General features: G+C 35.0%; 1 protein-coding gene across 1 annotated transcript in view; it reads right to left on the bottom strand.

The window, feature by feature from the left end:
• ABCA12 (ATP binding cassette subfamily A member 12) overlaps window positions 1-24,841 on the bottom strand; it is a 165,658-nt gene that overhangs the window by 2,456 nt on the left and 138,361 nt on the right. The window contains exons 38-52 of the mRNA XM_069467475.1: window positions 24,116-24,203; window positions 22,261-22,366; window positions 18,063-18,117; window positions 17,313-17,490; window positions 15,707-15,822; window positions 14,517-14,676; window positions 13,154-13,407; window positions 10,781-10,985; window positions 9,442-9,551; window positions 8,999-9,140; window positions 7,813-7,947; window positions 5,429-5,532; window positions 4,077-4,169; window positions 2,886-2,991; window positions 103-240 (exon numbers count right to left, since the gene is read on the bottom strand). Of these exons, the coding sequence (XP_069323576.1) occupies window positions 103-240; window positions 2,886-2,991; window positions 4,077-4,169; window positions 5,429-5,532; window positions 7,813-7,947; window positions 8,999-9,140; window positions 9,442-9,551; window positions 10,781-10,985; window positions 13,154-13,407; window positions 14,517-14,676; window positions 15,707-15,822; window positions 17,313-17,490; window positions 18,063-18,117; window positions 22,261-22,366; window positions 24,116-24,203 (1,990 nt within the window). The remainder of the gene's footprint in view (window positions 1-102; window positions 241-2,885; window positions 2,992-4,076; window positions 4,170-5,428; window positions 5,533-7,812; window positions 7,948-8,998; window positions 9,141-9,441; window positions 9,552-10,780; window positions 10,986-13,153; window positions 13,408-14,516; window positions 14,677-15,706; window positions 15,823-17,312; window positions 17,491-18,062; window positions 18,118-22,260; window positions 22,367-24,115; window positions 24,204-24,841) is intronic.

The raw sequence follows: 24,841 nt of genomic DNA, 5'->3' as shown, positions 1-24,841 counted from the left end.
AGATATTAATTCAATTAAAAATAAATTAAATGTCATTAAAAAGAAATAACCAAAATGCGTAATAATTAATATGCGAAGTTGTACACATGCATCATATCTTACCTCTTCCAGAGTGGTCTGACTCACTAGGAAATTTGTAATATTTAAAGCAATCTTGTTAGTTTCCAGCAAATCAAAAATGTTTGCTACTCCTCCTGCTGTGACTGGTACATGGTACTCTAGCATACTAAGGTGCTGATCCTGTGGGACCGAAAGAAAAAGTTTTATTTTACAATGTCAGGTAATAGTGACACGACTAGACATAACTTTACCAAGAGCTAAGGAAAATACTGAAATTCATTCCACTGAAAATGATGTGACAGTGTAAATAATGGGTATGTTTTGAAACTAAAGCTTGCAAAAATGAGATGAAAAGTTTTATGAATGTCAAAGAGAAAAAAGTTTAAAAGTTAATGAAAATCCCAAGGCATTCTACATTCATATGAACTTATAAAGTCATTATAATCTTGCTGGGAAAAAAGTTTGTGGAATGGTATTTCACATGTCATACTGTGCTCAGTTCATTCAAGCTTTCTAGTGATCAATTTTAGAAATTTTATTTTTACCTTAGAATTATTCTAAAAGGCTACAAATTAGCTGCTAAAGGTGTTATACTTCTGAGTATGGTCTAGAGGAAACTTCATTCGAACGATGTTGCATCCTTTCTTGATTGACCCCAAAGTTTTTTTCCATTAATTTATTTTAATCAATAGTATCACCACCTATTTAGTAATCTATTCTTATGGCCTTGGAGTATCTTTAACATCTTGCTTTTCCAAATATTTAATCCATTACCACATCTTATTTATTTTTCCTTTAAAATGTCTCTCGAGTTTAACCTTTCCTGTCTATTTGTACTATCAATATTATTAACTTGGTGCTCATCACTCCCCCTCCGAGTTATTCCCTCAGCCTCTTCAGAAGCCTGGAAACTATATATATGGATTGATTCTGGCACAGAGCAGCTAGGATAATCTTTCCTAAACACTAGTTTCATCAAGGTGTTTTCTTATTCCAGAATCTCCCCTGCGACCTCTATGGATCAGATCAAGACTGTGTTTTTCAGCCAGGTTCAAGACTTCCTTCTCGTCATCCCTTTGTGCATTTCACAGCCTTTCCCATCGACTTGTAGTTGCATTATATCTGACACTGCGATCTGGCCATCTTGCTTACTTTTGCTCTCAAAATGTTGCTCTGGCTATTTCCCTTCTAGAGACCTAGCAACCACCGAAGATTTGTAAAGAATGGTCTGCTCAGGGAAAAATCAAACTTTTGTCATCACTGCATTTGCCTGGTATAGCCCTGGTCCCAGGAGAAACAGACCAGGGAGACTGTAATTTCATCACTCAGTGAATAAACACAGAAATTCACTAAAAGAAAAAGCTTTACAACCAATACAATTTGTGCAAGAAAGAAGTCCTTTGGCTTTTAAATTTGATTTAAATTTAGATGATAGAAAATGGGCTTTGATAAGAATCATGAAAGCCATTATTTCCTAGAGAAGTTACCTAACTAAAGCTTGGGGAGGCTGAGGCAAAGGTATTTTTTGTAAAGATGAATTCTTTTTAAAACTGCATTCTATTTTGTTTTCTACAATCACTTCACTTTAATATTGTGCCATAAAGTTTATGGATTATCTTTGCGGACACTTAATCATTTTGTTCTCACACCAATTTTGTGAAGTAGGTGTTATTGCTGTCACCCCTTAACTTATCTTCAGTTTTGCTTTCCGCGTTTCAGTTAGCTGTGGTCAACTGTGGTTGGAAAATATTAAGGGGAAAATTCCAGAAACAAACAATTCTTAAATTTTAAATTGCTCGCTTTTCTGAGTAGCAGGATATAATCTTGAGCCATCCACTGCATCCTGTCCAGGATGTGAATTATCCCTTTGTCCGGTGTGTCCATGCTATACATGTTACCTGCCTGTTACTATGTAGGAAAACACTGAGTGTATACAGGGTTTGGTGCTATCCATGGTTTCAGGTATCTGGGGGTGTTGGAATGCATCTCCCTCAGATGAGAGGGGACTACTGTATTTCTATATACAAATGAGGAAAATGAGGCTCAGAGATTTTAAATAAATATCTTTTTGGAAATCACACAGGCATAGCCGGACCTCATCCAAGTCTTTCCAATTTCTTTTCATCATTCCACATCTGATTTCCTTTTAAAAATAATCATTTGCCATCATCATCTTCTACAAATTGCCTGCACATCAAAGATGTCATAATGATAACTTTTTCTGTCAAGTACATTTATTTTAAATATGTGCTATATTAGATATACACGCATATATTTGTGTGTGTCCATCCATGGCTATGTCTAGGTAAGATAAAATCAATTTTGCAATATTTCAACTAGTCTGGGACTTGAGGACTTGAGGAAATATTCTTGTGGGCTTATTTTTGCAATGAGAGAAATAAAGGAGATAATGTCCTCTAGTTGTGACATTTCAGAACTCTGTCGTTTTTTTTCTAAGAAGAAATGCTCTTGGTCATATAATACCCGTCACTCCTCAATTCCCTAACATATATAACTAGTAAACTAGCAACATAAACAACTTGAAAACCAATACAGTATGATCATAAAGACTTTGTGAGGAAGAAATAAATAAATGTATACAAAAGGACTAAGTTAAATAAATAGCTACAAAAATATATAATTAATTTGAAGATTCTATTTGCTCATAGTAAGTGTGCTTTGGAGTATCTTATGCATCTGGACCTAATAAACATATTAAGATTAATAATAAGGCTGTGGTTAACTTGGAAAGGGCAAACATCACTATGATATTAGATGATGACTGTCAAAACCAGTCAAGATGGAAAGGTGAGACAATCACTTACTTTTAAGTATGTTTTTGGAAAGTGCAGCTGCATGAACTTCGTGAGGGTCTCCATGCTCACTTTGTTATTTTTTAAGTGAACCTTAACAGTAAATCCTCGTCCAAACCTAGAAAGAAAAAGTACAAAATATGGTATGAGTTACATCTTGCCGAAATAGCTCCCCTGGAATTCTAGATAATGAAACAGGACCCAAGCCAACCATTACAGCCCCTTTTCTTATATAAAGACTGTCATTTTGCCATAAAGGTTCAGGGTATGTTGCAAACTGGAAATAGTGCACTGCCATGATTTTTTATTTATTTCTACCTCTATACAAAATCAAACTCTGTGGGGAAAAGCTGCACTGAAAAGAAGACATAAAATCTTGACTTTCTTTGACATTCATGAGTTGGCCATGGATATCAATTTCTGGGGTTAAATACTTTCTAATTTAAAGTAAGCAAACACTTCAGAGGCAGGTCATTGGAGATTTGGTGTCAACAGCAAAGAGTAACATCATTGGGTTTTAAAGATAAATAGTAAAACAATATGCTAACAGCAAGGAAAAAGTTTGCAAACAAGTCACAACAGACTCTCTAAGAGCAACATAAGACCTTTTTCATCCTTTTTTCCTTATCTTGGTTAATATTATTTTATAAGAAAGTCAATTTGTATAGAAAAATATAAAGTAACATCCTGAAGTTTGGAGATTAATGTAGATATGTATAAATGCATATATGCTCTGGTGAACATAAACTATTAATTTTAATTTTATAGTGATATGATATTTATGCACATTTCTCCAAAGTATGCTTGATTAAAAGGTTTTGACTGTGGTGAAAATGTTAAATAGCTTACTGAAAGCCTGTGCAAATGGCAAATGAACATGCTAGATTAAAATCTATGCCTTCATACACTTGTCAAAATGTAATTTGTTACTGGATAAACTCTTGAAAATTTCTTCCTGAGAGTATTTTGGTTGTGAATGATTGATTATTTATTTATTTTTTAGCTATAGGCCTTCTAGGTTTTTGAGTTATAAACTAAAAACATGTCAAACCCTCAATAAAATAATTTAAATGTAAGGTGAATCAATGATTAACTTCTCCATTTCAGTTTTACTACTCAGGCTGCTGAGATAATCCTTGGAAATGAGTAGAGCACCATTAGACTGATTCCTGTACGCCATCTGTGCACATGTTTGTTCTTCACCTGCTCTTTATGTGCTGCAAAGATCCGATACATTGGAACCTTCCATTCACCATAATGGCCAGCCTGGTACAGAGAGCTTCACATTCTTCCATGCTAAAAGATGGAGAAGAATCACGCTAGCATTCAGGGCACAGAAAATCGGGTTCAAGTTCATGAGCATAGGCTTACCTGTTTCATTATGGCACCTTAGCATTATTATTTTAGCTCCTTCCTTAGTTCTCTTTTAGCTTTTAGTTCTTTTGCAGGAGAACAAAAACATCTTTTAATTTAAATTAAATGTCTTCAGATAGGGTTTATTACTGTTTCTTCTAAAACCTGAGGCCATCTCTCTCACCTGGAATGCCCCATTGAACCTAGTATTTTCTTTCAAGTCTATCAAGCTTTGACTCAAGACCTACACTTCCTCCGAAACATTTCCAAAATGACATCAAGCTTTTTTCATTATGCCTCATACCCCCTGTTCAGTTGGATCTTATGTTGTGGGATTTATAACTAGTTAACCTGCACTTGATTATATAATCTCTAATTTCACAGACTATGATAACTGGAGGTGATTCGAAATATCACCTTGTCCGCTTGGTACAAAACTTAATGGACATTAAATGATTGACTCCAGCGTGCTGGGGCAAAGCTAGGATATAAATAAGTCTCTTGATAGTAAAAAAATTTAATACTTCTCCTACCATTGATAATTATAATGCAAAGATAAACTTAATAAAAATTATAATATACAAAGCCAACCTCACAAGAGAGGCACAGAAAAAATGATTTAGTGTTTCTTATGCTTAGCTGATTGAAGTGTCTACTTCATGGAGGAAAGGCATATGAGCAGATTCTGGAAGGACTGGTAGGATTAGGATGTGGAGAGATTTTATGAAAAGACTGTTTCAAGTAGGAAGCAGAGCTGAAAAAAGGGCGTGGAGGTGGGGAGGGCCAGCGTGCGGACGCACAACCACATCATTCAGATCGACTGATGGGAGAGGGTGCTGCAGGGAAAAGAGATGGGAGGTTTAGCTGAAGCCAGAGAATAAAAGACCTTGAACACTGAGTTTAAGGATTCTGAAATTTATCTGACAAGCAATAAGGAGCCATAGTTAAGAGGGCCATAGATCATGAGAAATTTGATTTTAAAAAGAGTGCTTAAAGCCTAGACCCTGTCCACCACAAGAACTGTATTCTCACCATGAAACCTGCCTGACTTGCTCCTACTACTATAAACATACTGATACAATTGTGGGCATTCATTATCTGTCTATTCATTGATCAATCGATCTATTACATAGAATTACCTTTTCCCATCTATCATTCTAAGAGTGGGTGGTTTGACTTTAAAGATCCCACCCTCAGTTTACCTGTGAGATGTGAGGATGACGGAACATTTGTTCTGTACTTCTTCTGAAATGATCTTCCAGAGGTGCCTTTTCGACTTAGGATCCATCCCAGAGCTTGGCTCATCCTTAATAGAAAGTTACAAGAAAAATTTATCAAATTAATTAATTTTTGATGAGGTTCTTTACATGAATCACTGCATTTCAGTTCCCTAGAACAGAAATCACTTTTCGAGGTCCGGTGACTAACTTGTTTCATACTTAATAGGCTTCTTTCTGCTGCTGTCAAAAAGCTCAAAATTAATCATTTAAAATTGTCAATCTGTTTAAAAAAGTGTCTCAGTGAAGTTGACACCCTGTTACTTTATATCCATCTCTTATGTTTCTTTGGAAAAAATTCTGCTTCAATTACTGACAAAGAGGAGTTTTTACTGACAAAGAGGAGTTTTAATTCTACATTGTTACATATATATTTGAAGATATATCAACAAGATTGCCATGCTCCTGATAACAGAATTGTGGCTGTGAGGGATAATATGCAATGTGAAGCAAAAAGAGCACAATTTGATATTTCAGTTAATATGTTGGAGGTGTATTTTTAGTTTTATGTTATTAATTGAAATTTAACACTCCTTGGGGAAATAAAAATAAGAATTTGCAGAAATTGCCAAGTATAAAAATATATACTATTTTTCAAAGTAAATGATATTTTGAAAAATTGTTTAGATACAAATTAGAAAATGTAGCAATAGATAACCTAAACAATAATAAATCCTGACAGGTGATTAAAAAATTATAGCTCATGATTAGGTAAAAATTAAAAGGAATTTGTAATGGAAAGTATGTACGTAGGGTAACTAGAGGCTTGTTTTTACAGTAAGGTGTTAAATTTAAAGAAAGGACTGATTTATTTAGAAGCTAAAAAAGTTGAGCTTATGGAAGTAGAGAGTAGGGTGACTACAGTTAACAATAATTTATTGTATATTTTCAATAGGTAGAAGAGAGGATTTGAATGCTCCAAACACAAGGAAATGATGCATGTTTGAGGTGATGGATATGATAATTACTCTGATTTGATCATTACACATTGTATAAATGAATCAAAATATCACACTATACCCTATAAATAGGTACAATTATTATAAGTCAATTAAAAATAATAATTACACTTTTTAAAAATAAGGAAATAAAGGAATGAGTGTTAATTTGGGGAAACATTAAAGGATATACTGTCACTACTCCTATTTATGAAGCAGATAGCATATATAGTACATGCATTTAGAAGAAAACATGGTATCTTTCTCTTATAGTCCATACTTCAGTTCAGCTCACTAATACATAACATTTACATAGCACTTTTAACATTTTAAAGTGGTTTACATCTATTATCTCAGAAGGGCGTCTAAAAATTGTTTTGTTCAATTTAAGGGGCATTTACACAATAGAATTCCATTAGAAGCATCGATTAGCAGAGATATAATGCATTATAAGCTTCTGGTATTATAGAAAGGTAGGCTGGGCATCATTCTATCTGGCAGTTTAAATGATTTGATTCACTGCATGACTTAGTTCCTGGAATAATGTGGTGACTTATAACTGGATTACTACTGCATATAGTTAAGGCTTTTTCAGAGTTTAGAGGTCCTTGGATGAAGGGAATTTTCCAAAATAAGGGCAAGTTTGTTTCTCTTTTACAATGTTGGGCCTGGGGAGCAGAATGCTATATCATTACTGTGTGTAACTTATATTTCTAGTTGATCAATTTAATTTTGAGCTTTTAATCAAAATATAATATAAAAATACTATAATATTAATATATTATTAATACACCTCGGGCATATTAACAGAAATATAAATGTGGAATGTATTTCTTGCCCCTCCAAATTCAAATAAACTAGTATGGTATATTATCAATCATATCCCAAGCTAGATAACTAATGTTTTTAAGTAACAGGGAAATAAAATTTTAGCATAATACATTGTCCTAAAATGTGCCTGTCCTTCATAGTAGAAGTTGGAAAATGTTAGTTCACTTAATCAGTTCCTAATAGAAAAAGAGACATGATTTCCTCAAGAGATGGGAATCAAAATCTATCATGTTTCATAACTTTACTTATTTGAATTGGTTTCAGCTACTTCCCACTCCCATGCCAGTGTTTCTTCTGAAATCCACTGAGCCCACTGCTTCAGACAGAACATTTTTGAGGGCATATTGTCGTGGTTACAAATCATTTGCTGATAGAAATTCCCTTAATGGGATAGTATAAGGAAAGTGCTTTGCACAATAACTAGCACACAGTGAGACCTCAATAAATATTGACTGCAATCATGATAATGAGATGCTAACACACACAATTGCATATGCTGTCCTAATTATGTAGGAGCCCTTTTCATAACGAGTCTCTTACCAGCAGTAGAATGGAAGGTTTTCCTATCAAGGCCAGTGCAGTGGATAATTTTCTTTTTGTGCCATAACTGCACAAAGAGGTAGCTCTGTCCTTGTAGGGCATCAGATGAAGCCTCCTGAGGAGCTTGTGAACCGTCTGTGGACAATAAAAGAGGAGTTGAGTTGACCTTCCCCTGCCAAAACCCTTAAAACACTAAACGGAAAAAAATCTGCTTGTGATAAGAAAATTTCTTCATGGAGAACATATATATGGAAAAAATTAAAACATTTAAATTCAACATCAATTTTTGTTTTCAAAGACCAACTTAAAATTAATAGTTTATTTGAAGAGATAAAAGCAATTCCTTGGAGGCTCCTTTTAAAGGGAATTTTCCCCTCCAAATGTATGTGTATCTGTGTGTGTGTGTGTGTTTACAATTACAGATTGTACTTTATGCTATATTACCACGGGATTCTCTTATAAAGCTTAAAAGAGCTAAAACAGAATTCACAAGGCAGGTTTTTCACTGTCCTCATTGCTTCCTCTTTTTTCTTACTGAGGGGTGAGCTGTCACAAAGGCTTTAAGTCTATTTAAAACTGACCTAGTATGAAAACTTTAGCACATTAGGAATCATGGGTTCTTGAGGTTATTTCTGTAGTTAAATAGTCCTGGCAAATAATGAAATCCTAGTTGGACTTATACAACAGGTCCCTAGGATTGCAAAAATAGAAGAAACTGCCCTAAAGGTTAGCCATTACATTAAAAAGGCAAATACTTGCAGTGAAGTGCAAAGTCACAGATTAAAAATCAAAATGGAAGCTATTCTATTTTGCTTAGGCATTTTGCAGTTAATTCTATGTGCCAGTGCTTAAACACTAAAGAATGTATAGACATCATCAACCACTGCTCAACCCAGAGCTGGATGCAAGTGTGATCGGCTATTTGATTGTTCTTAACAGGGTAGCTGAACATATATGGGCCAAGGATTTTCTAAAGCTGATTTCATAGGTGTGTGTATATACATATATGTGCGTGTGTGTGTGTGTGTGTGTGTGTATAATTACATCATCAAGCTAGGATGGGTTCATTGTCATTGCCAGAAGGAAAATGTCATCATTTTCCAGTTGGTTTTGGGGGGTTGATATGGAGAAGAAACTAGAAACAATAATGGTTTCACATTAATCAGTTTTTCATACGTGTACTCACTTCTTTAATATCTTTTTCTGGAATTCCGTGTACTCTGGCATAGAAATACAAATGTTCTTCCACAGTTACCAGGTCATCTAAGGCATCTTCTTGAGGGCAGTAGCCAACTAATGAGCTGTGAGAGTCAACATGACCCAGAGATCTGAATGAGAGGATGGAAAACACAGATGAGTTTCAAAAGATTTATCCCTCCAGGCCCCCAAATGTTGGGAAGGTAGCTCTATTTTGGTCATGGGAGTTGGTGACTTCGATAAAAAGGGGTAAAATAATCCCACTATCATAGTCACACTTAAAGGTTTAAAAATTTCCACTCATTTTAATAGTTTTTTTCTCTCCTGAGGATTTAATAATATAACCACAAAAGAAACTAAACTGTTCATTTTATTTATTTTTCTCATTTAAATATGTTGCACTCAGTAAATTGAAGCAGTAGTTTTTCATACCCAGTCTTATTTCTGATCAGAATGTTTCCACTGGAAGGAATTATGTCTCCAGTCAGCATCTTGAATATAGTGGTCTTTCCTGCTCCATTCACCCCAAGAAGGCCAAAGCACTGGTTTGAGGAGGGAAAAAGATGTAAACCTTAGCCCAAACCAAAGAAATGTTGCTATTGTATCTCTTCCCTCATTCTCCCTGGGTGAAATAAATTACTGAGAAAAATAAATCACTGGAATTATTCATGGATATTGTGCTTCCCTGGCACTTGGTAAAACTTTCTCTTTTAAAACAAATGGATACTTATGTTATCTTTTTTCTTTTAACCATCTGAACATTTGTTTATATACACAGGACCTGTTTTACATATTGTTATAGTACCCCTCTATGTGACATGATAAAACACTCCACAAATAAGATCTGCTAACTTGACAAAGTAATTATATTTGTAGATTTAACATTATTCACACAAACTCACAACTTTACTGAATAAGCTCCTGAAGCAATAATTTCTTTATACTGTCAAATAAATTTGATGCATGTAGTTTGCAGGACTGCTTGGAAAACTGAGGGAAATAGCCAAATTCTCTTTCTCTTTTCAAAGCCGCCTTAATATTACTGCTGTGAAAACAGCAAAGGTATAAATAAATAGATGTAGTTCTAGGACCTCACTTCTGAAAACTGACATCTTTATGTTGCTTTTTGAAGAGGACTGGAAATGAAAGGCTGATGCCAGCAGCCTGAACAGGCTTCCTGACCAAAGTTTACCCCAGAGGGAACAGCGGACAGTAGTTGGTAGGACTGGTTAAATTCTCCCTGCCAAGAGGAAAGACTATAGGGGTAACTAATATGTGAACATATGTAAATTATATATACAGTTGGCTTTCTGTATTCATGGGTTTTGAATCCTTGCCTCCAACAGACCTCGGCTTGAAAATATTCAGGGAAAAAAAAGCATCAGTACTGCACATGAGCAGATTTTTTCTTGTCATTATTCCCTAAACAATACATTATAACAACTATTTACGTAGCATTTACATTGTATTAGGTAGAAATGATTTAAAGTCTATGGGAGGATGTGTGTAGGGTGTATGCAAATAGTACATCATTTTATATCAGGGACTTGAGCATCCATGGATTTTGGTATCCACAGGAGGTCATGAAACCAATCCTCCTCGGATACCAAATGGTGATTATATATATAAGATATATAGATATATATAATCCATGGAAATATTCAGATTGACTTTTATATTTCTAGGAAAAAATAAAGGAAAAATAATTAAAGATTTTAATTACACTTATGCCAATAAAAAGGACAGTTAGAAACAAAACACAGTTCCTTACTTCTCCAGCAGGTATCCCAAGGCTAATGTTGTTTACAGCTATAATCTTTTTGTGGATAAGTTGGTAGGTCTTAGTAAGACGATGAAGTTGGACCAGGTCAAATTCAGCTGCACCACCCTCAACTCTTAATCTCTCGGCCCGCACGTCTTCGTCTTCATCTATTGTCTCCACTACAGGTGAAGAATTAAATTTTCTGAAGAAGAGCCTAAAAGATGGACCCAGTGATTTTACATCAATGATTTAAAAATGACACCACTCAATTTTGAAATGTTTTCACTTCACTGAAAGTATACTATTCATTATTAAGCTTCTTTTAAATTTATTATGTATTATGCTACTCAGATAGCTTAAGAAAGTAATATGGACTCTCTTCACCATATTCACGATGAAATTTGGGAAACAGCTTTTGCTTTCCATGCCTTCAGTGTTTACAGATCCACTGTTAAAATTCAACATCCTAATTTCAGTAATAAGGAAGTGAATATGTGTTTAAAAGTTAGTTTCTAACAGACAGTCCAGAGTCATTAGTAAAATTCAAACCCAAGACCAATGAGCACCTTTTAATTTAATTTTCTCTATTTTTTTTTTTTCTTATCGTGGTAACACTTAACACAAGATCTACCCTCTTAACAAATTTTTAAGTGCACAATACATTGTTGTTAACTGTAGGCACAATGTTACACAGTAGACATCTCTACTTTTTAAATCATCAATCATATAAATATTATTCTATATTCTTTTTACTGTTCATGTCTCACCTAGGATCTGGCCAATATTTTAAGATTATCAGCCCTGCAAACTAAGTCCCAAACCCACCTCAGTATCTTGCCTAACATAGCAAAATAAAACAAAACAAACAAAATTTAAAAATCCAACAAATCAATCCAGGTCTTCCTCCCAATGTCTCTGTTTCTTTTAATGATACCCCCAAAGATCCCAATTGTGATGTTTTCTTTGAATCTTCCCCATTCCAAAATCTACTTATGCAGTCACACTCCAAACACTGGAAATGCCTTATAACACCCTATCATGGATTATTTTCTGTCAATTTCTATTATAGGCTTTCACTCTTCACCTAGATTTCTCTGGGAACCTGAAACTGCTCCAATGTCTCTGACTCTTCCTTTCCAATCTACACTATCTCTACAAAATTACACCTCCTTGAGCACAGTTTGATCATGTTGCTCTCTGTTCAAAAAATCTTTAATGGACTACCATTTGTTTGTTGAATAAAGCCCAAACCATATCTCTTTAGCAAGCATTTAGGAAACTCCATAATCTTCCAATGACATTTTAAGCCTTCACTCCTATTTCATTATATTTATTCTATGTTCTAATCAAATTGTATTACTCTTTTCTTAAATACGCCATAATATTGTTTCTCTATCTCTGCTCCTGTCTTTCCTCTCATTATTATTATTTGGTTAAAATTTTGTTTTTTAATAGGTGATACATGTACATGGTCTTATTAATAAAATTCAAATGGTACTGAGAGATATATAGTGAAAACTAAGTCATCTTCAACCATATACAGTTCTCTTCAGCAGAGGCACTCACAATTCGAGATAGTCTATGGATATGTATGCATAAATAATATGTATATATTTTTTAACTCAAATGGTAATATGTTTTACACAGAGTTCTGAACCTTGTATTTTTCACTTAATAAATATTAGAGGTAATTCCAAATATTACGTAGAGAAATGTGTCATTTTTGCTAATGGCTGCAAAATCTTGTATTAGTGAATATATGTATATTTAGTTAACTAGTCTCTAAATGAAGGACACTTATGTTGCTTCCATTCTTTTGCTATTAGAAATGGTTACTACAATGAATAATTTTATACATAAAAGTCTGTATATGTGTGAGTATATCTGTAGAAACAATTCCTAGAAATGGAATTGCTGTATCAATGGTATGGGTATTTCTTTTCATTTATGATACTGTCTTCACTTTATCTCAGTCTTCCTTTCCCAAACACGTTGCCAACATGCTACACATGCAATTCTTTCTCGATTTCTGCCTGTTAAAAGTGTTTTCAATTTTTCCAAACTCAACTCAAAGACTACATCTTCTGTGTATGTACATATTTTCACCCCACCACTGAATCTTAATCTCTCCAAGGCTAACAACTGTGCTTATTTGATTTTATTCCCTCATTCTACAGCAATACTTGCAGACACATAGTAAGGTTAGATAACCATTTATCAGAATAAAATGAATGGTGAATTGTATTATATAATTTTTAAAAGTTTTTTGAGCCAAATATTTCCCTATTACTAATAGAAAAGCTTAGACTATTGACTCTTGCTTGAATATTTTGAACTGCATTCTCTCATGGATGTCAAACACTATATTTTCATTATATTTACCTGATTTTCTTTATTAGTGACTCATTAATTAAGAGTCGCAAGAGAAAAAACATTGTGCCCTGAGAAACCAAAGCCACAAACATTGCACCCAGCTTATTCATCTCAAAGGTTTCGCTGGGATATTCCACTCCATATGCTTTTAAGAAGTCTAGCACTGACTGTTGTTGGGAAAGTTCAATCAAACCGTAGCCAAAACAGAATTGCGGGAAAATCAGGAAAATGCGCTTGAGGGTTTCAGAAATAAGTTCTAAAGTCTGAAATAAGAGAGATAAAAATAAAGGTCAGTGTTAGGTTTCCAACAAATTGACAAAAATTTAAAATTAGATAAGGACTGATATTGAAACCTGAGAAGCTTATCTAGATTGGCAATTACTTCCCAGGTATGCTGAATTTGCATATGAATATTTACTATAACCAAATGGTGGAGGTTTATCACTGAAATACAAGCAGAAAATGATTATATTTTTCTTGAGGCAATCGAAGATGTTGGTTCCAATCCTGGAGGCAAAATCACTTAGCAGTATAAGGCTAGCCGGGGTGTTGGGGTCTAGTATAGGAGATTGGTAAGTGCCTGAGTGAGGGAGGCGCTTTACAGTAGTTTTAGAACCCAAGATAATTCCTGCTTAGAGAGGAACTAAAATGGTGAAATGAGACGGAAGGAGAGACAACATGTCTCCAAGAGGAGCAAATGGCTCATTTTCACGTTATTCACACTTGGGGCCAACTACTTCCATCTGATGAATTTTCTTCCTCCTCGTGGAGCTCGCTTGTCTGTTCCTCAATTCACTTCATTTCCTCTCTATTCTTTTCTGTTCAATTGCCTGGCACTGTTAGTGCTTCTCTTCTCACTAATCATAATTGTCAGTTCTGAATGGAAAGTGATGCTTACAATGAAGTAGATGCCGATACTTGATTGAAAAGGGAAAGAATGAAGTTTTTTCTCTGTGAATGTTCAAATGACTCCCAGCCCATAGTCATATAACTAAGTCATTGTCTGTCACCACCATACCACAAGTATTTGTTAATGAGTAAAAAGTTCAGCTGACCAATTGGTTGCATGATTTATGTAGTGCTATAAAATATACCTGATTTCACCTCCATTACCCTACTCAAGCCCTATCAAATGTCAATAGCTTTGGCACTGAGTAAATACAATGATAAGCATTAACCTAGATGAAGCCTAAAAAGAATTTTAAAAGCTGTTTAAAGGAGAGTTTCTCCTCTCTAAATTTAATAGAATCAAACGATATTCTTCTTTTCTATTTAAAGAATGTAGAATAAAAAAAAAAAATCTTTCCACCTGGAACATGTTGAAGCTTTTGATACATTCACTGAGGTTTAGCAGACTAATAAAGTACCTTACCGGATCATTAGGCTTTTCCTTGGAAAGAAAGTACACCACCGACAGGGAAACAATGGAATTGATGCCAAAAAACAAGTTGACACAGACATAAGTGATGAAGGCCATTCCTGTTTCATGGAAGAGCCCAGCCAGCAAGTACATCCAAGAAAATGTTGCATACCTGCAGGTTAAAGATACTAAGAATTAGAATTATACCTTGGTTATTCTATTTTTAAAAAAGAAAAGAAATTAGATGGAGTTCCAAAATCAAAATAAACATTAGAGGTGAGTTTGTAAGCCTTGTAATTATCTCTTGCAGTCCTCTTTTTGACAAAAAAAATCCAAAGGATGGTTTTAAAAGATGACAATAAAAAGCCTCTTTTACAAACCTTTGAGTAATCCTACCTCATTACAGCTACAAATTAATCCCCCCTGGAGATAGTGTTATCCCACACAGGCAGGATTTTTTTTGTTGTTGTTGTTGCTCAGAAATAGAAGTTTAATCAATATAAATATTATAATTTAAAGTTTAGGAAAAATAATGACATTATTGTGGGCTAGCTAAACAAATAGAGCATGCTTAGAAACTGGATAGCCTGTTTTGAGCAAAGACTTGAGCAACTTTTGGGGCAATTAAATAGAGATAAGAGTGTTCCTGCATCAGCTACAATTGCTAACTAAGGGTTACTACTCAAGCATTCAGGACAGAAAGAATTCTTACACTAAGCATTGCTTATATCAACCTGTATTATCTTAATACAGAAACAACAATATTATTTGTGTGTCCTTAGACATCTATAAAAAGATAAACACAAATACGTATACACGAATTTTTATATACCTTATAATACTATATACACTCATATAATTTGTCAATACATAAATTCACACATAAATTTCTAGTCGTTCTAAGGTGTCCATTTTTATGTAAATTAGTTTACATATGTAAATTAGTAAGCACGACATTTGGCACCCAGTAAGTGTTCATTAATGTTAGGTATTACTACTACAATAATAACAGAATTAATTTTCAGAAGTATTATATTTTAATACTCCTATGGACTAGCAAGTGTAATGTATTGTTAGTCATCACTCATGTCAAATGAAACCCCAAGGCAATTGTAATTTAGCTAATGAGATTTAGGTCCTATTTGTGTCTAGAAGCATTTAATTCTGTTAATTCTTATTTCATTGCTTAATCAGCAGCTTACCCAAACAGCAGAAGTAGGAGAGATACAGCTCCTAGGTTATTTTCACTGTAGAAGGCAGGTAACTTGAAAATTGCAATGACACCAATTGAAAATGCTACTGGCACCAAGTAGAAGACCTATGGGAATATGTAAAATGATGTTGAAAGTATGGCAAGTATTTTTCCAAAAAAAATCAATAACCCATCTAGTTTAAAACTGCAACAAGTTGACCTAGAAATATTTAAAGGAATGAATTTTTTATTTATGTTCCCATTGCTTGTAATGTTCAGCTTATTTTACATTGATTTTACTTTAGAATTTGTCTCCTCCAATATGAGGTCAAGCCACTCTCCATCTTTATAGATATACAAGGAGTCCCTGGTGTTCCTGCCTCTAGGCTTTGAGATTTGGGATCATTCAGTGACAGAGGTTCAGTGAGAAAGATAAGACAGCCAGGTTCTTGGTATTAGATTCAGTCCTCAAAGTATTGATTTCATTTGGAATGCTGGAACTCTCTCAGATGGTTGATTTCTAAGGCTTGGTTATCAGTGTGAGCCACTCTGTGCAAAGCAGCAGGCCAGCGGGTCCCACACGTTCTTAGAATCACAGGTATATAAACAAAGAACTTAGAGTTTTGTTGGCAAGTAGAAATACTAAATGCTGAGGATGATTGCAGCAAGATGTACACAATGAAGGCAGTGGTAATTTAATTGGTGGTGGTGGCGGTGGGGGTGGAACTCCTAAATTGGAATGAGTTCCAAATACAAGACAACAAAATCCTAAGTAGTAAGTAAATCTTCATGGAAGTGTGTGTTTGAAGCTTTCTTAACACTAAAGCTCCTATTAAGTCCAGAGCAGTTATTACTATTCTTTTAGATTTGACTTCTACAACAAACACATTTCAAACCTCACTGGCTACATTAACAAAATGAATATACAGTTAATTACTCTCCAACCCTTTGAGCCAATGATCTTGACAACAACTCAGACAATTTCACCATAATCACTAGGCAGGCAAACACATCTGGGCTTTTGGCTAACACTGGTGTGTTTGAAGTCAAGAACAACCATCTAAACTTTGGGACCATTTTATGCAAATGAGAGAAATGAAATTCATCCCTTCGTTTCCCTACTAATCTTCTCTAATGTGTCATTCTTCAGGGGCTACTATTTTGAATTTTTTACTGTTAGTTGATTAAATTTTTATAAGCTTGATTATTTGGCAAAATTGGGTAAGGTTATTTTGCTGCTGAGCTTCGATTTCTCCACATTGGTGGTTCTCAGACTTCAGGGTGCTTAAAATTACTTGAGGGATCTTATTAAAAAATGCATGTTCTCCATGCTCCACTCCCAAGATATGGATTTAATAGATCTGGAGTAGGGCCCAGGAATCTACATTTTAAGTGCCCTACAGAATCTGGTATAGCCCACAGGGACAAAGGCAGGTGGTTTTCTTTTTTCTCTAACCACTAGATGAAGGTAAGCCTGATTCAAATTATTTTTTTCGTAATTTACTGTCCTTGTGGTAATAATTTGAACAAACTAGAATAAATAATTCTTGAATATAAAACTGATGGCTTCTATCCAAATTAATCCTGTTTTTCTTGCAATGACGTAAGTTACTCACCATGTCATAAATGAAGTTTGTTACCCAGTAGCATGTCACACCGATGCCTGAAATGTGTTGCAATTGTTTGGCTTTAGTTTGATGTTCCCTTACGACGTAGGTGACAAAGCTGGCGGTGGTGACAGAGTAGCCCATCAGGATGGACAGTGCCACTAAAATATCAATTAAACTGCTGATTCTATAGTGAGCAATAGGGAGAGGAAAGCACACATAAGTTTTTGGAGCTCTTTTCCTTTTAGAGAGACTCATGACTCAAGCTATCAACAAAACAGTGCAAGAGTTGGCTGTGACACAAATATGGCTTCCTGCAAGGCAGCCAGATAATATCTCCAATGCGCCTCTACTGTGATCCTGGAATAAATGTAGTTTTAGTGCATCTGAATTGACTAGGGATATCTGATAGAAAAGCTTCGGTCTCCAAGGGTTACAGGGTATATGCAAGGGATATATAGTTCTTGAGCATAGAAATAGTACTTAAATGCTACGCAGGGAAGTTGAAATGATGAAGCACTTATGCACTTGACTCATGAAAGCAGCACACTCCGTGACTCTGTAGTCAACAAGCTCTGCTTGGAAAGCCCACTCTACACCCTTTCAGAAACTTCCTTTTATCCCAGCCAGTGACTTATATTGCCAGCCCTTCTAGATTGACATTCATTCAGATACAACTGTGATTTCCAATTATAGCACTTTACACAGAGGCTCAGCTATGCCAAGGAGAAATTAGTCAAGCCAGAGATATCTGCTTACGTGGCTTGTTCTTGGTCTTGCACTCCTGGGTACGGATGGCTGTACATGATGATGCCTTCAAGAAGAGACAGTTCTTCTATTAGTCGGTATTCAGTTAATCAGAAATACCAATTTTTAGATGAATAATAAACAATACATTCCTCCTTATGCTATGATCTAAGGAATTGTACTTTGCAGATCCTCCTTTAAAGGAAAATTATTTTTTTCCCTTTAATCCCATCAATGCCATACAATTGGTGGCACTCACATAAAAAGAAAAGTTTTCACATGGTGTATAGAACCTTTGGGAAAGAGACAAAAATTTACATTTCTTATATAACATTTCCCCTAGTCTATTACATTTAAATAATTGTTTTCCACTGTCTTTCCTCTATCTGGTGACGTATTAATACATGTTTGTATTTCAGCAGCACTTCAGGAATGTGTTACATTTAAATAAGCAATTCAAGGGTGAGGGGACCAGCTATATGAGGGGCCTCTAAAGAACAGAAACTTACCTCCACCAATCCTCCTTACTGCCATGGCTGTGGTGGAGAAATATGGTAGCCTGAGAGGACCCCTCCTTCTCCTTTACTACTTCTAAGATGCCTATTGTTCTAGAGCTCTACCAGAGTAGGGCTTAGGAACTTCATCCATGCCCGAGAAATTTCCACTGAGACATAAAGGTCCAGAGATTCTAACTGGTTCCAGAAAAGTAGTCACTTAATTTCCACATAGTCCCAATCCCAAATTCCTGGGATCTCTCAGAGTTGGTTATACTTTTGAGTTAAAAGCAAGGTTCTCTCCTTTTCATTAGAGGACCTTGGTTAGACAGAATAAAAAATGGGGTGACAACAGTTTCCCAAAGAACCACAGTGCAAAGTTAGAGGCTGTACTGTCTGAGTAATTGTGGAAAAGAATGGTAGGGGATGAGAATGAGGATATCTCCTAAGTACTTGTTCCTATAGCATCATAAACTGAGCAAGAACTTTCTCACTTACTGCTCATACGGTACATGCTCATATTAGGATACTAAGGTCCATGCAGAGTACCCAAATGTTATAGATGATTTTAAAGGTAGATTCTCTCAATTAATTTAATTTATAATTTTTACTAAGTAGAATGTGACATATTTTGAAGTTGAGTTTTGCAACTGTTATATGTTAAAGAAAAATATATAGTTAAAGCAAAACAAAGAAACTAACAACAACAAAAACCAATTTGACCTATAATTTTAATAACGCCATTAGGGGAATGTACTTTTCTTATCTTTGTGTAAATTAATGGGCTCTTTTTAAATGGAGATTCAAATTTCTTTGGGGCCTACTTAAACCATGTTGTTAAATTATAATATAGGCAAGGGAAAACTTTTATTTCTGCTTTGTATTTCACAATCAAGGAATACTCTACTTCATCAGAGAATCTTTGCAAATACATTTTACTCCACTATGAAAAGTCCTGTGGAACCAGTTTTTTGAAACATATTTTTAGCTAAAAGATCAAGTTAATGTTTCTGAGTTAGAGACCTATACCATAAGCGACTCTGTAGGTTCTATAGCATCCAGCATAATGTCTTGAAGTACAGTGATTAGTCAATGAATGCTTGTTAAATCAAATCAAATCTTAAAATTTCAGTTAATATTTTCCAGATATAATATATACTAAAAATGAGACATTTTCTGTTGTCTCTACAGTTGTAAATGTAAAATGAGATGCTTCCCATTGACCGCTGCTACTAATACAACGAAGTGTAAGAATGAAGGCTGGAGTGGAAGGGGCAGTGTTTTAGTATTCTTGAAAAAGAGCCTACTTGTGTAACATTTGTTAGGAAAACAAGCAAACCTGTATTCTTTGGAAAGAAAGAACAGAATTTTCATGTTAAATTAACCACTAGAGGGAACCACATGAATATAACAGATATTGACTTTGGACAGGAAAGCTAATTAAAAGATTTTTATTAGCATGTTAGAATTCAAAGAAAATCAATTTTACAGCTAAAGTAAAATTTCAGTTCATGTAGAATCTAAAAAACATGCCTTCAAACAAGTAGTGTGTTGGGGGAGTTGGTGGGAGAATAACTGGCTTGATTTTTTTTAAAGCAAGTAATATTATTATCATGGTAGACCCCAAATAAGCATTATGAAACAAAAGTATGTTAGGGTGGTATAGATTTCTTCTTTGAAAGAAATCAGACTCCTTCCAGAGTGGGTGGAAATCTACCACTTTCATAAGTCTACATGAGAAAAACTAATAGAGAACAGAAGACACACTAATGCTAATCTCTATATAACTCAAGCTAAGCCTTATTTTACATTAAAAAAATAAATTTCAGTTTAGGGCCAATATAAAGTTTTTATTCTAGAATTCCTAATTCTTTACACTCTGTAACTTAAAATACCATGTTAGGAGCTACGACGAGCCTGCTGGAGTCTACAGTGACTCAGATTGCCTGGGTCAAAGGAAAGAACACTAATTATAAAGGAAACTGGAACACAGGTTTCAAACAGCTGACCCTTCTCTCTTGTTCTCTATATTTTTGCTACATGTTCGTCTAGTCATGTCTATAGTTCTTATCCTTTCATTATCTGTCACGACAATAAATGTCTTTTGCTCTGAATAAAGCATCCTACTGAAAGTCAAGTGTCCAATAGTTTTTCAAACCAGATTACACTAGACCCACCTGGCTTCAGCCACCATTTAATTCAATTTACCGCTTTTGACTATGCTCTTTATTGATGCTCTAGATCTAAGGACTATCAATCTTGTTATTTTCTTCTTGGTTCCTTCTAAGAAAACGCCAAAGAAATTGTGAAAAAGATACTGTTTTCTCTGAAATGAAGACTCGTAAAGATTCTGTTGCTGGAATGAGTATTTGAGTCTTCAGTTTTTTTTCACAATCACCAGTACATCTGGTCCACACTATTAAGCCCAATAGCAAGGAGATGAAAGAAAAATAGACATTGGTATTTCTAAAAGATATGTTGTGGTTTTCCCCCCTACTTAATAGGCTATGGATTAGGCTAGTAACCTTGGTCTTGGCCAGTAAATGTGTTAGTCAGTTTTTATCCATCTTTTTTATTAGTATTTTTTTAGGATCGGTATGGAAAAATAAATCTGAGCAAGGCTCAAGAAGATGAAATGGTCTGATGAACAATAATTGGATTAGAAAAAAAGAATCGGTCTCTTTTAAATTCTAAACCTTATTTTAAAAACTATACAGGGCTGGGCACGGTGGCTCACGCCTGTAATCCTAGCACTCTGGGAGGCCGAGGCGGGTGGATCGTTTGAGCTCAGGAGTTCGAGACCAGCCTGAACAAGAGTGAGACCTCGTCTCTACTAAAAATAGAAAGAAATTATATGGACAACTAAAAATATATAGAGAAAATTTGCCGGGCATGGTGGCACACGCCTGTAGTCCCAGTACTTGAGAGGCTGAGGCAGAAGGATTGCTTGAGCCCAGGAGTTTGAGGTTGCTGTGTGCTAGGCTGATGCCACGGCACTCTAGCCCGGGCAAAAGAGCCAGACTCTGTCTCAAAAAAAAAAAAAAAAAAAAAAACCTATATGGAAGTCTCTTGGAAAACCCATCTGAAGTAGATAGACATGGCTGAGTCTAGAGAAGCAGTATAGAGTATTAGAATAATGAACAGGCAGGCATCAGACAGCCCTGGGTTCAAATCCCACATCCGGGCCTTGGAGAATTCATAGTTGGGATAATAATACTCACCTGAAGGGTGCTGTAAGGATCAACATCATTTCATATAAACCATGTGTCATAACTCAAGTGCTCAATAAATGGTAACATTTTTGTTCAGGTGTAGTACTTTTTAGTTTGAAAGTCTTGTCTTCATGTTTTGCATTTGTGAACAATATTTATAAAACATTAATTATTTTTAAAAATTTTTTAGCCAATAGGCAAGTAAATAGCTTAAAAATATTTTCCTATGAGATACAACCACTAAGTGTGGGAGCAGACATGATCATGAAGTCAGTATTATTATCCTGACTTGATAAATGAGAAAACTAAATTAACCTGAAGTTAAGGGTGTTATCCAGAATGTTCCATCTGGCAGTAGTTACTACTTCCAAACTCCTTTTAAAGACCCGTGATTTAGATACTATAAAATACCTGCCACTGGGAGGAAACAGGATATAAAGTGTATTTTTATATGGAGAGTAGCAAAAGTTGCAATACAAGATGCTTCTGTGTAAGTAACTTTACCGTGTCGGGCAGCATCCTCTTTTGACATGTTAACTCGCAGGAGGAAATTATTCAGACTGTTGAGGTAAGCCGGAAGGGAATGATAGCCTTCTGGATCATACCATACCTGTTAAATTCCAAAAGAAGGCAAGATCAATGTTGTGTTCAAATAAATTAGGCTGCCTCAACATCTGACAGACTACCTTATTTATATTTAAAATAAGAGCACCAATTTTCCAATCATTTACTTGCTCTTGAACAATTATGAACTATACTCTAGAGCACTGACCACAGACCTATTAGTAGGTCTCCAGTGTAGAAATGGGCAGAGCTTGGGAAGACAGTTGTGTGTTAGCACTGTTAGTTATACAGGATCTACTCTATGGGCAAGCCTTGAAATAAACTGGAGGAAACATTCTCATCTCCAGCTCTGTGGTGGATTCATGGTGATTCTGAGACTAGAACTAAGGTATCCTGGCTCACAAAAATAGTAATAAAAACAAATGGCGTAAAGACGGAGCTGGAAAAACAAATAAAATACATATACAAGCATCGTGTCCTTAGCAACAAGACTGATAACCTTGAAATTCCTCTATTATCTTTCCTTTCCTAATCATAACCCACAAGACAGTTTGTTACTTGACCTTCTATGTCAAAACACAGAGGGGTTTAAAATACTGGTCCACCTCAATTCAAGAAACCCAGTTGATAATTCAAAATTACAAATTTGATTTATGGAGAAACAATTTTACATTAGAAACTCTCCTGTTTATGCAAGAATATTTACTCTGTGCATGGAGAGAGGGAGGAGAGGGAGAAAAGGAGAGCATTAAAACCCCCAGCATTACTATTTACTGTCTACATGACTTGTCAAAATCACCTAAAATAGGCTCAATCGTCTCTATCTCATAGGGATGTTGTGAGGAGGAAATTAGGTCGTCGGTGTAAAAGGTGATAATGGAACTTGCCATATAAGAGTCACTGAATGAATATGAGTTTCCCCACACTCTCCAAGACTGTACGTGTCTCTTACTACCAAATGAGAATACGTGAAGCACAATTTAAGTCCCTAAGGCTACTACTGGCCATGTGAGTAATCATATATGTCTGATCCTGTGACTCTAGCTTGTTTTTGGTATGATCTAAAAGAAAAAAAAAAGCAAGCAGGATTATTTATCTCCATCAAATTCAGTTAGGTTTCCAGGTTCTTCAAGAAGCAAGGCTAAACATACATATTTCCATTCTCTAAAAAGACATATGCATAAAGAAAAATGCAAAAAACATAAATGTATGGTGTTACAAAAAATTTTAAAGGGCGTGCACCTATTAAGCCATCACACAGGTTAAGAAATAAACATTGCCAGCATCTGGAACACCTTCTCCTTGACTCTCTGTGTCCTTCCAAATCACAATACTCTCCCTTTCCCCTAAACAATATGGTCGAGTTTTGCCTCCTCTCAAAGTTTATAATAAATGCAATCATGGTCTATGTATTCATTTTTGTCTTTTCTTTTGTTTATTAATAATGTTTGGGAGATTGAAATTGCTTGTTATATGGAGCTGAGTTCATTCATTTCCATTGCTGAAAGTTCTATTGGATGAATATGAAACAACTTATTCTACTACATATGGGTATTTTGGGTTATGTTTTTGGCTATTATGAGAAATACTACTATGTGTACTTTTGTACACGTGTCCTAGTGCTATGTGTATCCGTTTCCCTAGGGAATACACAAAAGACATGAATAACTGTGCTATGGGGTTTGCATAAAGCCAGATTGTACCCATGTTTTGTTTTTACCTCATGAAAATGCTTGACCCTATCAACTTCACCTTCTCATTTTTATGACATCCCAGAAGAAAGATCATAATTTACCTTGGCAAGAGTTCTATTGGCAGGAATCGGTGTTATATCAAAACGAAGGTCTTTAGTCAAAGGCAGCCCAAAACTCCAACCTCCATATCTACAGAGAGCAGTAAAATTTATATTTGTTTTAATGGAGAAAACCTTCCTACGTAGATCTAAAATACTTAACTAGGAGCTCATTTTTTTCTTTCCATTAGGAACACACTTACAGGATAAAGTAAATACTGCCTGACAAATATTTTATCTTTTTATTGATTCTCTTTGTCATATTTTAATCTCAAGTGTGCATTATAACTAGAGGGAAAAAGTCCTTCTAAACAATTGCATATGCGTAGTAATCATCCTAAAAATGTGACATATAACACCAATTTCTCCATCATAGCTGACCCAGGCATCATCTCAAAAATCTTAATATTTTAATGCTTAAATATTCCTTTTAGATAATTAATACTGAAGCAATATAATATCAGTTCATATCTTTTTTTCAAATAGCTCAATTTTTTCTATTAATATAATCCCGATTTTTTCCCCCTAGTTTGTCCCCTGGTACTATATTTTTTCTCTGATGTTTGAAGGTGAGTTGGGTTTATTTAACTATTTGTCAGTTCATGGTCTCCTAAAAATGAAAAGTTACTTTTTAAAGTCCAAGTAGTAATTTTAAGAATAGATTAATTTAAATGGCCACCAAATTTACGTCAGGTTAAATAAATAATGGTGCAGTCATACTAGAATAAT

Source organism: Eulemur rufifrons, chromosome 1 (assembly GCF_041146395.1).
Source record: "Eulemur rufifrons isolate Redbay chromosome 1, OSU_ERuf_1, whole genome shotgun sequence".
Classification (NCBI taxonomy): Eukaryota; Metazoa; Chordata; class Mammalia; order Primates; family Lemuridae; genus Eulemur; species Eulemur rufifrons.
This window is presented reverse-complemented; position numbering and strand designations above follow the sequence as displayed.